Source organism: Podarcis filfolensis (assembly GCF_964270895.1).
Source record: "Podarcis filfolensis genome assembly, chromosome: 6".
Classification (NCBI taxonomy): Eukaryota; Metazoa; Chordata; class Lepidosauria; order Squamata; family Lacertidae; genus Podarcis; species Podarcis filfolensis.
The window spans coordinates 88,700,916-88,715,681 of record NC_139609.1 but is presented as its reverse complement, the minus strand read 5'-3'; the positions used below and the strand labels follow the sequence as shown (position 1 = coordinate 88,715,681).

The 14,766-nt window shown below is 43.4% G+C and overlaps 1 protein-coding gene across 8 annotated transcripts in view; it reads right to left on the bottom strand.

Annotated features, from left to right (window-relative positions):
• Positions 1-14,766, bottom strand: part of CDH4 (cadherin 4) — an 806,698-nt gene that overhangs the window by 37,458 nt on the left and 754,474 nt on the right. For all 8 annotated transcript variants that reach the window (XM_083618498.1, XM_083618497.1, XM_083618499.1 and 5 more), the window contains one exon: positions 3,437-3,622. In XM_083618498.1, coding sequence (XP_083474624.1) covers positions 3,437-3,622 — 186 coding nt within the window. The remainder of the gene's footprint in view (positions 1-3,436; positions 3,623-14,766) is intronic.

Sequence of the window (14,766 nt, the reverse complement as noted above, 5' to 3'; positions counted from 1 at the left end):
CCAGGGCTTGGTCCAACACTCTAACCAGTACTCTTTGCCTAATATACACATTTTTGCAAGGGATTTCACTGTGATAAGGTACTTTTGTTCATTATTTTAGCTAATATACAAATTGATAGGTATGTTAGCTTTCCTCCAATGTATACTTCTTTGCCCTCCTCTTTTGGATTAAGGACTGCACTGCAAAATTGGGTGAAGTGTGAACTAGAAGAGACAATCCCTAATATAAAAACTTCTGATGAATGCTAGTAAATACCGTACTTTTCCGTCTATAAGACAACCCCATGTATAAGACGACCCCTATTTTGGGGGACTTTTTTAAAGGGGGGATTATTGATGAAAGTCTCTCACCTGTGCGCATCGCTAAATAATACACCTCCCGTCCATCCCATCGCCGGCAGAAGCTGCCAATCGCCCACCCAACTGCCAGAACGTCAGCCAATCAACACCACCCATTAACGCAGCAACCAATAACATGCACAATAGTTGCTGACAGCCTCGGCAGCAACCAATCAAACGTTCACCCTATGCACTACCCATGTATAAGAAGACCCCCACCTTTTAGCACGATTTTAAAGAAAAAAACCTCATCTTATACACAGAAAAGTAAGGTAAGTCCTTTTATCACAGGGAACCAGGCAGAGGGCCTTCTCGGTAGTGGCGCCTTCCCTGTGGAACGCCCTCCCACCAGATGTCAAAGAGAACAACAACTACCAGACTTTTAGAAGACATCTGAAGGCAGCCCTGTTTAGGGAAGCTTTTAATGTTTGATGTATTATAGTATTTTAATATTTTTTGGGAAGCCGCCCAGAGTGGCTGGGGAAGCCCAGCCAGATGGGCGGGGTATAAATAATAAATTATTATTATTATTATTATTATTATTATTATTATTATGGGTGGGTGAACAAGCATGGAATTTTTTTGACTGTTATATATGCAAATATATATGTTATATATCATATATAACAGAAAAAGTGTCTTTCATCCTAATTTCAAGGATGCTTTCTTGGAGAAATTGTTCCCATTTCTGGCACAAGGCCTCTAAATGGGGATGAAGGCGAGGCTTGATGAACTCAAGATGCCAGACAGGGGCAACAATAATGATCAAGGGGCTGTAGAAATTCCCCTGTTGAGGAAAAGATATGATGTTTGGTGCTTTTTCCTTCAGAAAAAGGCAAGAGAGGGACAACATGATAGAGCTGTATAATATTATGTATTGTGGACTAAGAGGGCGGACGGGAGATTTCCTCCATCTCTTGCAACGTTAGAACTTGAGGCTATTCAAGGAAGACGAATGGTGGGGAATTCAGGGCAGATTAAAGGAAGTATTTCTTAACGTGGCGAAGATCTAAACTGTGAAATTCACTCTCCTACAAAATGTAGTGATAGCCACCAGTGTGGATGACACCTACACTTTTAATTGTTCTCCGAGACATGGAGGGGAGGTAGAAGGAAAACCAGGACATTCCAGATCAACTCAGAAACTGAGATGGCTTCTGCAACTCCAGGACTGTCCCTGGAAAATTGGGACACTTGCAGGGAATGCGATGGGGCCTTGTTTTCTTCCCACTCTCCCTGATAAACAGCCATCTCTGGCTCAGCAACTCTGCAAAAACGTGGAGTATACAGATGGGTCAGGTGAACAGGATAAATTCAATGCAATTTCAAGCTTCCGGTTTGACATGTCATGATGGGCTGTTTCCACTTGTTTCTTTGTGTTTCTATTGCCAGTGGTTGCACAGCTATAGGAAGTCAAGCTTGGGATGAGTTACAAATTGAGGCTGGGGTGGGGAAAAGTCTACCCTCCTTCCCCCCCCAAAGGAAATGCTGAATAAGAGTTGGGTTATGATGTCCCTGGGGCATGGGGATGAACATGCAAATACCTTCCTCACTTCTTGCCTTTGAGACTGCATTAAAACTGCTCTCATGGTACCTTAGGTCAGGCATCCCCAAACTTGGCCCTCCAGATGTTTTGGGACTACAACTCCCATTATCCCTAGCTAACAGGACCAGTGGTCAGGGATGATAGGAAATGTAGTCCCAAAACATCTGGAGGGCTGAGTTTCGGGATGCCTGGCCTAGGGCATCCGAAGAGCCAGACAGATTCAGACTCCAGGCCCTTGGTTCCCTTCCCTGTCGGAGAGTGATTCTCAGGGAGCAAGGCTGTTGGATTCCATGGGAGAATTCTGAATGGATCGGTAAAATGCTACCACTGATGATGAAGAAAGATGCAAGCAACAGAAGATTGTCTTACAGGTCATGGATTGAATCCAAGATAAGGGCGATGAAAAGGGATGAGGTTTTAGGTATGTGTGTGAAGGTTGCAGGAACCACAGATGGAGCAAGTTAAAATGACTTTAAAAATAATAATTGTTTAACCAGGTAGCAACCGTGAATGTCCCCAAGGTCAATGCAAGAACAAGCTCACAAGCTTCTCCCTCCATCCTTGTGGCATTTCACGGATGGCATTGCATTCGGAGGCAGGGCAGTTTGTTAGGTAGCAGCAAATGTTCTTTGCCCATGAATCACTCTTTCACAATGCTGCTCTTTCAACTTTAGCAGCGCAGCATAGTACATTAAAAAAAATTGCTGCTATGGGAAGGTCACACTTTTCAAAAGATTGAAAAAGCTCTGTTCTCAGCAACATGCTTGCAAAAAAGAAGATTCGTTTCGAGAACAGTGTATCGGACATACTGCACAAGTCCTTGCCGATCAGAGCAGCCTATTCATTCGCACATCCTTTCTTGTCTTGATGGTCTATGCCACAGACTCTATGGAAAACAGTTGCAGGAATCTTATCTGCTAACTGATTCGCTTGATGTTCTCTGTGCATAATAACACAAGGGGAGAGAAGGTGTTGACCCGTGCTGCTGATTTTCTAAGCAGCATTTTCAAACAAATAGCAAACGTGGGTTTCTTTTTGGAAAGACAAAAGACACCTCCACATGCAGGTTAATGGTATGGGCATTGCGCTCGGGGTCTAAAGCTTAAATGAGATATTATCAGGTATGCATAGTTGCCACTGGTGTTGGTAATGTCTCGTTTTGAAGTGGAGGTGAGATGCAGGACAACCGAGTAGAATTGGCTGGATCCAGAGTTGGACTTTGTTCGTGTAGACCCATTGAAATCAACAGAGTGAATTGGTCATGCTAATTTAAGGGCCTATTCAGTGAGAGACATGGCTTACGAAGAGGAGCTGTGGTGGGACAGGTTCTGAGGAAAGCCTTGAAGGCAAGCTAAAAATTAGAGGTAGAGTGTTACACCCATGGTCTCCACCCTTGCCAAAGTCCTTTATGGTCCAGACCCCTTCATTAGAAGATCTTGACTAACTCTTCTACAGGCAGAAATCTCCCCATAGATTACCCACAACAGAACTCCAAATGGGATGAGTAGAAGGATGGGGCCCCAAATGAGGTGAGCAGCACAATGTACATACCCTCACAACTGTTACCAACCCTTCATTGGTAACGGGATCTGTCCTGATGGTGAAGTGACCAGAAGGGTCTCCACTGATAATCCGGTAAACAGCATTCCAGTTGGGCGAGTGAGGCTGATCTCTATCCATGACTGTCAAATTAGCGACCACAACTTCCACTCTGTTTTCTGGGACCTCACCGGAATACTGAAAAAGAAAAAGAAAGTGCTGTTAGAAGCATGCATGTTTGTGTGTTCATCACATCTTCACATAATGGAAGACCAACTGGGATGGTACAGAAAATGTGTGGGCCCAGTGTTTACTTTTTCAAGTGCCATTTTCAGACAACCAAGTGAACTCTTGGAGTGTGTGTGTGTATTGGGGAAAGTGCCCAATGTCTCTTTAATGCGTGTTCACCTGGTTGTCTGTACCAGGAGGCTCCGAACAATCTTGGAGGCTCTGAACAATCAGAGTTCGGAGGTTTAGCAACAGCAAGTGCATTCCCAATCTGCCTCCCCTGTTTATTTTGCTAATTAATTAATTAAGAGTTCTCTATACCACCCTCCAACAAAAATAATACCGCAGTTTACAACAACCAAGGAAATATTTAAAAAACACTTAAGAAATAAGAACATTGACAGCAATTATCATAAAATACATAAATTGCCACCGTGACTTAAAAACCTCTCAGTGGTCGTCTGAAGGACAGTTCTCTAATGGGAGGTCTGTCAAGTCCAAGCCCAGTTTAAAGATAAAGAACCACAAGGAGGGAGACTGTGAGGGGCCATGAAGTTGGCCATCAATAGTCAGCACCTGAATAGCAGACTGAGAAGGTCCACAGGTCATCTGGTAACGGTATTTCCCACTACAATACAGTGAAGGCTGGTCCAGTAGGCCAAATGGGGTGTTGCCATGCCAACCTCAGCCAGTCCCACCTTGCCAGCCTTCTCACTTACAACCAGTCTGTTATGTACTAAGCTTGGATCCTAGAACAATAGGCAAGTAGGATCGTAGAATGCAACAACTGATTGGCTTGCAGGAAAAGACCAGTCAGGCTCCAGGAGGAAGTTAATCAGCCTATTAGGCTGGTAGGATAGTAGAATGCAACAACTGATTGGCCTGCAGGAAAAGACCAATCAGGCTCCAGGAGGGAAGCAGAACCAGCCAATCAGACAGGACTCATTGTGTAAATAATGTATATAAAAGCCTGAGGTTTGGGGGAAAATTCAATCACTCTTTTACAAGCTACAATAAAGAGCATGAAATCACTACAGGACTCCGAGTATATTTCACAGTCCAAAGGGTCATTCTATCTGTCAGGCTTCCTCCTCCTTACTCTCATTGTTGTTCTTGTGGAAGTCGGTAGGGAGGAGGAGCTAGAATTAGTTGCCTCTGCCTGCCATTGGCCCTAGACCCACCTACTGTTGCCTTTTCTGCCTTCCAGTGGCTTAGCATGCCACCTGGTAGGGAGAGAAACAGACGGCAGTACGGATGCACATTCAACTGCTTAATAGTGTCCACGACTTTCAGGAGATTGCAGCCGCAGAGATAAGACACGAAGAGTTGTCCCGTTGTCTGGAGAGGGTGCTTCCTGGTTTGCATGGAGAAGACATTTTCAATGGAGTGTCGGGATTCACAGAATGCTGTGTGAGGGTCTGTAGGCTTGAGCTTGCTAGCTGATGCAACTGGCTGATGCAATCAGCCTGCAATACTTTCTATGGAAGTGCTGGGTCAGAGTGACTCGGCAGTAATGTGCTGACAGTTGATTGGCTGTCATCGGTTTAAAAGGGAAACCTTCCCAGCAGCAAATGGGTGGTTTAGAGGAGTGTGGTCAGAGAGAGTTAGAGGCCTTCCTATTTGACTTAAGGTGCAGCCAGGTACTCTGACTGTATGAACTGCTTGTGTATTATAGCCTGTAGATATTTGTATATATAGCTCACAATAAATATACTGCACTGAAGAACCTGGAACTCTGAGCATTTTTGCTAAACGGCCGTGAAGAATTCACGACATGGAGCCCAGCAATGGAAGCGTGCAGCTGTATTGAGGCAGCATTGGGTGTTGAAATTTGGCACCCCTGGCAGAAAGTGAGGAGGAATTAAAGAACCTTTTAGTGAGGGTGAAAGAGGAGAGCGCAAAATATGGTTTGAAGCTCAACATCAAAAAAACGAAGATCATGGCCACTGGTCCCGTCACCTCCTGGCAGATAGAAGGGGAAGAAATGGAGGCAGTGAGAGATTTTACTTTCTTGGGCTCCATGATCACTGCAGATGGTGACAGCAGCCACGAAATTAAAAGACGCCTGCTTCTTGGGAGAAAAGCAATGACAAACCTAGACAGCATCTTAAAAAGCAGAGACATCACCTTGCCGACAAAGGTCCATATAGTTAAAGCTATGGTTTTCCCAGTAGTGATGTATGGAAGTGAGAGCTGGACCATAAAGAAGGCTGATCGCCAAAGAATTGTTACTTTTGAATTATGGTGCTGGAGGAGACTCTTGAGAGTCCCATGGACTGCAAGAAGATCCAACCTATCCATTCTTAAGGAAATCAGCTCTGAGTGCTCACTGGAAGGACAGATCCTGAAGCTGAGACTTCAATACTTTGGCCACCTCATGAGAAGAGAAGACTCCCTGGAAAAGACCCTGATGTTGGGAAAGATGGAGGGGAAGGGGAAGGAGAAGGGGATGACAGAGGACGAGATGGCTGGACAGTGTTCTCGAAGCTACCAGCATGAGTTTGACCAAACTGCGGGAGGCAGTGGAAGACAGGCTCTGGTCCATGGGGTCATGAAGAGTCAGAAACGACTGAACGACTAAACAACAACAAAACAATTTTGCACCTCGGGCAACTGCCCCTGTGCCCCCCGCTCTAACCAACTGAGCTATTTAGGAACTTGGGAAGTTGTCGTATAGCAAGTTCAGTATGATCTACACTGGGGTAGCACATCGCCAGAGTTTCGGGGGGGAGGCATTCCTAGCCTTATCTGGCGATGCCAGGGATTGAACCCATGGCCTTTTGCATGCAAAGGAGATGCTGTACCAAAGAGCTGTGAGCACACACGAAAAGGGGGTGGGGGTGGAGAAGCCTTCGAAGCTTGCATTAGACTTTCACAGGAAAACTGTACTTTTATCTGTATTCAAAAGCTAATAAAGAGAGAAGCCCTTTCATCAAACTACTTGACTTCTGGGGCCTTGTGTATTGCACAGAAACTCGCAGAGTCTGCCTTTGAGAACACAATAGCCTTTCATCTGTAACCCAACACTCCTGTACACTCCAGCCCTGATACTATCATCTTGTTAGGAAGAAAAATTGTGAATTTATCCAAAATGGGATCTCATCCCAGTCTTAGTGATGGAGCTCCTGCGCCAATGACCTTTAAGAGCTCTTTGGCTCAACAATAGAAGATCTTTATCTCGCAAACTCTTGGCGGGGGTGAGGGTGGAGAGGACACGTTAAAATTCAGATCTGATAAAAATAAGAATAATAAAAAAAGCAAGCAGGGGCTTCCGTTTTCAGGTTTTGTTGAGTTTGCTTTCTCATCGAACGTACCTTTGTTTCGGTCCCGAGGAATGGATAACGTGAAACAGGAGCCACCCCAAAATTATTTGATTGTGGAGGGTAACCCAATAGTGCTGCTTCAGTGAGAACTGTTTGAATACTTTTTTTTTGTAACCAGCTCAATGTAGAATCACAGAGTTGGAAGTGATCACAAAGGTCATCTAGTCCAACCCCCTACAATGCAGGAATCTTTTGCTCAATATAGGTTTCGAACCCACAACCCTGAGATTAAGTGTCTTGTGGCACCTCAGGTGAATGGGAAGTTAACTAAATCTTCCCTTGATTTCAAGCAAAATCCAGTTTCTGCACCAAGGTAACCAAAATAAGCTCAGGCAGGAATATGTTGTGCAAATTAAGCACATTATTCTACAATTATGTTTTTGTGGGGTTTTTTTTGCTTCTGGAAAACACAACAGACCAAAAAGAACAGTAGTCTTGAGAGCATTTTGGACTGAGAATTTGGAGAATTTCTAAGCATTCCTTTTAACCTCTAGAATGGGGTAGGAAACCTGTGGCCCTCCAGAGGTCATTGGACAACCAAGTCCCATCAGCCCCTGCCAGCATGCTGAACAGTCAGATGGGAGTTGTAGTCCTGCAAGATCTGGAGGGCTGAAGGGTCCCTGTCCCTGCTCCAAAAGAAGTTATCTAGAAAATGTAAGTCTATTGCTGTGAAGGAACAGAATCACAGAGAATGTGTTCCAAAGTGTCAAAAGTTATTGGAAAAATGTCCAGAAGTAGCAGCAATCAGTATTAAATCTGTACATGAAAACTTGCTGAAGTATACACTCTAAGATAAGATTGCTTTTATCTGTGCTCGGAGCGGAATGCATTTTCAGTTTCGTCCTTCGCTGAGAGCACACCCTCAAGATCACTTTAAGCACAATAGCTATCCCATAACACTTGAGTTGGATGAAGCCTGCATTAGGCTGGTGCAGTCATAGTAAGTGGATAATCTTCATCCCCCACCCCCTTCAAGGAAGATGAGGATTTTAACCCATTTTTTGGGACCCTAAATGCCGACCCAGGAAGTAGTAGTGACCCCAGATGGATTGTTTTGGATGAAAGGATCTCCGATCCTAAGTGTGCAGCTGTGGATTCTTAGGCTGACTCCAGACTGTCACTGTTGTGTGGGAAGGATTCAAAAACATATCGAAAATTCAGGTTAGCCCCAGTAAAGTGGATTAAAGGGTTCTATGGCACAGCCGATTCACTTGTTGTTGTTGTTTTATTACTCTTTCCAGTTACGGAAATGATTGAGAAATGCATTGAAAAGTGTGTGCTGAATGAATGGGAAGAAGCGTAAGGACCACACAAGCAAAAAAGGATGGATGTTCATTGTCATGTAACCACCCCACAAACAAATCAGAACAAATGCTCCTTAAAGAACAGTCATAGCGTTAGCACCGTGGAAGCGCTGCACAAGCAAATCAGGATAGGTTGGCCACTTACTCATCACCAAAAGAAGAGGAAACAAATCACCCAAAAAGAAGACAAAAGGGGACACTGATTTGCTAAATACGTTTCCATATGCTAATTTATATGCATAGATGTAAATCTAGCATATAACTGAACGAGACATACAGTGCATCTCACCAAGCTGACCAGGTGAATTGTGTGGTTACCTGGTTTTCTGTCCAGGTGCTAACTGTTGACCAGCCCATGATTTCGTTTCCAAATTTTTAAAATCATTAAATGGACCGAAGACTGAGCAGTTCTTCAAATGAAGGACTGCCCTCTGTAAAGTGGGACTCATACATTAGGAAGCGAGGAATGCCATTGAGAATTGTTTGCCCAAAATGCATTAAATATTAGCAAATAGTATGTTTGGAAATGCATACATTGGGATAAAATATGGAGTGAAATACAGACTTTATATACTTTTTTGTTATGAAATGCGTAATTATTTACACACTTTTTTGTGTGTGGAGTTCATGAAGGAGGGGCTGATATGGTTGGATTGGTTTTATTTAAACGTATTTTTCTGATGGAAAAATCCAAATTCTTTCCACAGTGTCATTTCACTGACTTTGGGGCTATTTGAAAAAAAGGGGGGGGGGCTGTGGATTTAGATAATAAGAAATGAAATCTTCAAGAAAGTTCTGATTTGCACTCTTCTTTCTCAGGCATCGATTCAATCCCCCATCTCCACGGGGAGCACCGTCTTCTTGTTCTGCTCCAAAGCCTTTTGAGTATGTTCTTCTGGTAAAACTGTCACACCCTTACACGGTTGCAAAGGGGATGGAGAGAGAGAGGTAGGGATGAGCAACAGGCAGCGCGGCATCTGTAAATGGGCTCATTAGTTAAGGCTAATTGTCTCATTAGAAAAGGGTGTGTGCATAAATGCAGAGATAATTTATAAGATATCCCAGTTGGGAACAAAACAGCTTCAGCCACCCTTCCCCAAACTGATGCCCTCCAGATTCTTTTGGGCTACAGTTCTGAACAGCCCCAGCTAGCACAGCTGGAGGGCAACCAAGTCAAGGAATGCAGCTTTAAAGGGAGCCACTTAAATTAAAAAGACTGGCATAAATAGCTGCTTCAAAGCTGTAAACTTCCTAGCTGAAAACTGTCTTCCATAAGGATGTTTTTTACTTTGCTTATTCATCGTTCTTGAGCATTTTTCTTCTTTTCTCGGACATTGCAATGGAGAGCTTTCATTTCTATTGGTTATAAAATGGAGGCGGTTGGGATTCAGAGCATAACATGAGCCCTGTTGGAGAAGATCAAAGGCTTATCCACTCCACCAGTATGCTCTCCCAATGGCAAACCAGAGGCCTATAGGAATCCCACAAGCAGGAGATGGTAGAAGGCAAGCTTAAAACAAAATCTGGATGTCAGAGAATGGTAGCCATGGGGCAACCTGTATGTTCCTTTCATGATGGATTCCATCCTCCCCCAGGTTAGCCAGTACAGAGCAGATGGGTGGGTGGGTGGGTGGGAACCCGCTTCAAAGGGCCAACCATGAGCAAGCAAAAGATTCCTATTTGTCCCCGAAGCAACCAGTCACAATTGAAGTGCATCTTCGGAGCAAAGTTGCCAGGAATACAAAAGGGCTGGGTAGAGCTCGGAATGGGTTTATGTAGTCCTTGAAGTTCACCTCCTCCATAGCAACACACATAGGTATACATGCAACATTGTTTATGTCTTGTCCTTCTACCTAGATCTAAGTAGGAATTAATCCAGAATGTGGCAGCTAGACTGGTGACTGGGAGCGGCCGCCGAGATCATATAACTTGGGTCCTGAAAGATCTTCATTGGCTCCCAGTATGTTTCCAAGCACAATTCAAAGTGCTGGTGCTGACCTTTTAAGCCCTAAATGGCCTCAGTCCAGTATACCTGAAGGAGCGTCTCCACCCCCATCGTTCTGCCTGGACACTGAGGTCCAGCTCCAAGGGCCTTCTGGCGGTTCCCTCACTGTGAGAAATGAAGTTACAGGGAACCAGGCATAGGGCCTTCTCGGTAATGGCGCCTGCCCTGTGGAACGCCCTCCCAGCAGATGTCAAGGCAATAAGCAACTATTTTACTTTTAAAAGACAACTGAAGGCAGCCTTGTTTAGGAAAGTTTTTAATGTTTGATGCTGTATTCTTTTTAATATTCGGTTGGAAGCAGCCCAGAGTGGCTGGGTAAACCCAGCTAGATGGGCGGGGTATAAATAATAAATAATAATAATAATAATAATAATAATAATAATAATAATAATTTTATTATATAAGAAGCTGCCTTCTGAGCTACAGCTCTACCTCTGAGCTACAGCCCATTCCAATAGCGACTTCACAATAGCAACTTCCCTGGCCCATGTTGTTGCACCAGCTAGGGAAGGAGCACCAACCTCGGGAAGTCCCAGGTCCAAAGGATTTCAACTTGCACAGCTTGGAGAAAATAATAATAATAATAATAATAATAATAATAATAATAATAATAATAATAATAATTTTTTATTTATATCCTGCCCTCCCCAGCCGAAGCCGGGCTCAGAGCGGCTAACAACAATAAAAGTAACACAGCATTCTAAAACCCATTCATTCTAAAATCAATTCAGAATCAAATTAATGGCAACCATTGGGCTAGAGTTCTATGAGGATTACCAAAGGACAGGGTCAGACTGTGCCTTGGCCAAAGGCCTGGTGGAACAGCTCTGTCTTGCAGGCCCTGCGGAAAGATGTCTCGTCCCGCAGGGCCCTAGTCTCTTGTGACAGAGCTTTCCACCAGATAGGAGATTCCAGTGAGCTACAGCAAGGGGGAAGAAACAACTCTGGCTCCAGTGATCCAATGGTCCGACTCCCCAGATGCACATTGCCTTCTATGATGCCACACGACACCCAGAGATTAGCATAATATATGCTGTGAACCCCAGAATAAGTTGCGCCATGATGGCGTCTTTGTTTGTTTCTTTATAGTGATGCTGTTGGAATTTGTTGAACAGGTGGTTGCTTGGATAGGAAGACTCTGTGCCATTGGAGTCTGCCAGCCAGGAGAAACAGTTTGCTTTATTCTGCCAACAAACACTGCTTTATAATAGCAAAGATGTACCCCAGACTGCTGTTTATAGGAATCCAATGTGAATACATATTAGCTCAATAAAGCTACTACCTGTGGTTTGCTTCCTGACTAAAGCGCAACGCGGGGAAGGTTGGAGACCATTTAATTGAATTGTGGACATTTTTGTCGGCAACATCTGGCAACGTTACATCTCATTGCACACATCTAGAAGAGCAGCGCCTTGGCACAGGCATCTCATTTTCACTTTGGACATTTTATCCTCATTATTACATAATACATATTACAGGGGCATTGGCTAATGGATTCCTTCCTCCTGGCTCCACACATATTAATGGAAAAGTGAAAATTGCAGAGAGGTTGCATTGAAGGGAGAATACCACAGCAGGGGGATGTGTAACATGGGCAGATGTTACAAATGAAATGGTTCATGACAAATAGGCTCAGGACAAGCTGACAGGGTACCTGGCATGGACTAGGCTGCATAGTACATAAGCTGTGTAACAGCCCTGGAGAACACATGGCTGCCATGAAATTTAATGCATGGTCCATCAAAACCACCTTGCTTGAAGATCAAATATTAACCACAAGTATTCATGCTATCAGGAATATCATGCCCTCAAATAGTCAGGTGTCTATCCTTTTCAAGGCAAAAAAGAGACCACCCCCCAAAAAACAAGTAGTCATTTTGACATGTTCTGGGGACTTCCTAGATGCTGCCATCATGTCCTGCTGTTGCTTGCAAATTAAATGTGTTTTATAATGGCCTGATAAGGACCTGTGAACTGTACAAAATGTTGAGGTGTTCATTGAAGGGAAAAAGAAACTAGAGGTGGGGTACATGTTTGCAAACCCAATGGTCACATAAGGCGAGAGAGTCTTATGAGTGAGTGAACCATACCTTGTCTTTAATAGCATGGTAGGAGTGTTGGGAATCATTCTGCAAAGAAACAGTAAAGATGTTTGTACCTTAAGAACAGCTCTGGGCAAATTGGGTACAGCTGGCCATGACTACAAAAGGAGGAAACACCGCAGTTTGAACTTTGCCTGCAGGAAAAAGACCCACAAGCTTTGCTGTTTGTTGTTTTATAATAAAAACTTTATTTGATTTGGTTTTACACCGGTCTCGTGGTGTCATAGTCTCTGTTATCTGCCACCAGAGGAAAAAACCCCTCTATAACAGGGAGGAGTGTGGAAACTTGTTGGGACATCTTTGTTGCTTCTCACCAGTTTTGAATTTCTTGCCCTGCTCACTCTTGAGCACCTTCTGCTGCTGGGCCTGAATAAAGATCTCTTACTTTCAAGTAACAGCTTTTGTATGTTACTTGTTACTTTTGTATGTAGCTTTTGGGTGTAAATGCATTAATAATATGAACTGATGGCTCCCCCACTTCTCCTTGTGTCCCCCATTTCTCTCTCCCTCCCTCTCTCTCAATGAGTTTGCAACAACAACAATGGTTAAAGGTCACTTACCAACTAAGGTTTGTATTTGGTTTATAAGCCTTAGTCAGCTTTAGCCTTCCATGTGAAACTGGACTTTCTCCTTAAGGAGCTTTCACCACCCAAAAACTACTGAGCTGCGACTGCAGAGTGTCAAAAAAAAATTAAACTGCTCTCAAGGCTCTGCTGCTCTCACTGATGCTTTTAACTATTCTGGAGCAAAATAGGCCAAGGTTTAAATGATCTTCTGTGAAATGCTTCAGCTCTAACCATGGTTTATTAACTGTGGTTAGCATAGACTATGGTTAATGTTACCCACTGCTTAGCATGGTTATGTGCTAATCAGGCCAGTGTTGTGATTTTGGATTTTGCTTACTTGAATTTTGAGGGTCCTTGGCTCTGACAATGCAAAGGCATTTGTGGATGATGTACTTGTTTCAGCTTTAAGTGGCTTGAGATGGGGACTTGAAAGATCACATTTTGTCACTCTGAAACTTAAACAAGTAGGTTTATATTCCAATTTGAGAAAAGCAAATGTATCTGTCTTCCTTTTTTTTGGCAACAGGAAATTGAAGTCTACTAGTTTTTTTTAAAAAAGAAATGCCCTAATCTTTGGCAATTTTAAACTCCAGGGTCTGAAAAATTCATTATTACTAACTCCCATCAAGGGGGTTCATGAAGCCAAAATTACTTAATCATCTCCGTTTAGCTTCGTGTGTAGACCTCAATTTGAAAAAAATTATCTTCTTGAATTGTTATTGCAATTAATTTTCTCTTCCTTTTTTTTTTCCTACAGCAGACTATGTTACAGTAATTAGATATTTTATAAAAATGAGTTATATTCATTCAAGATAGCTGGCTTCACTTTTACATTTGATTAATCATATTACCACCGAGGTCTGAGGTTTGTCTCCAGGGAAACTTTAATGACCTCGTTTTAATTCTTCTTTTAACCATAGAGAAGGTGTAAATGAACAAATATAAAACTATCTTCTCCCCCCTCCACAATCTCAAGATTAGATCTTAGGGAGCGTTGGGTTGTCCCCCCCCCTCCGCGTGCGAGGCTGACCCATTTTAAAAAGACAATCTACCAATTCTAATTAGATATAGGGTGCATTCAGACCTAAATAGAGCCTTGAACTATCTCTGATAACTAAAGTTCAGCTTGATCTTTATGAATGAAAGGATTTTTAAAGGAAGGTTTAGTGCTGAAGAGTCTTGTGCCTGATATGCACACAGCTTCACCATCTTCAAAGGCTGCCCTATTTATGAATGGAGGAAATACATTTGCATCTGTGGATGTGCTTCCTTTGAAATGAATGGACAGGCCATATATACAAGAGCTAAAATGTACACCAAGCTGCTTTTTACTGACCTACAGTGGTACCTCAGGTTACACACGCTTCAGGTTACAGACTCCGCTAACCCAGAAATTGTGCTTCAGGTTAAGAACTTTGCTTCAGGATGAGAACAGAAATTGTGCTCCGGTGGCGCGGTGGCAGCAGGAGGCCCCATTAGCTAAAGTGGTGCTTCAGGTTAAGAACAGTTTCAGGTTAAGTACAGACCTCCGGAACGAATTAAGTACTTAACCTGAGATACCACTGTACTTCACATTGGAAGGGAGGGCTTTTGATGCCTGCTATCAGTGGCTACAGTTGGAGGCAGCTACGATTCTGAATACTACTTGCTAGAAACCACGGAAAGGTTTCTCACAGCCATCTGATTTGCCACTGCGATAACAGTGACACTGGATCAGATGGGCCATTTGCCTGATCCACAGGATCATCTTATGACCTTATGACTGTCATAGTTTCCTCTCCTTTCTCCCTTGCTCATCAGGTGTACCTCTCCCA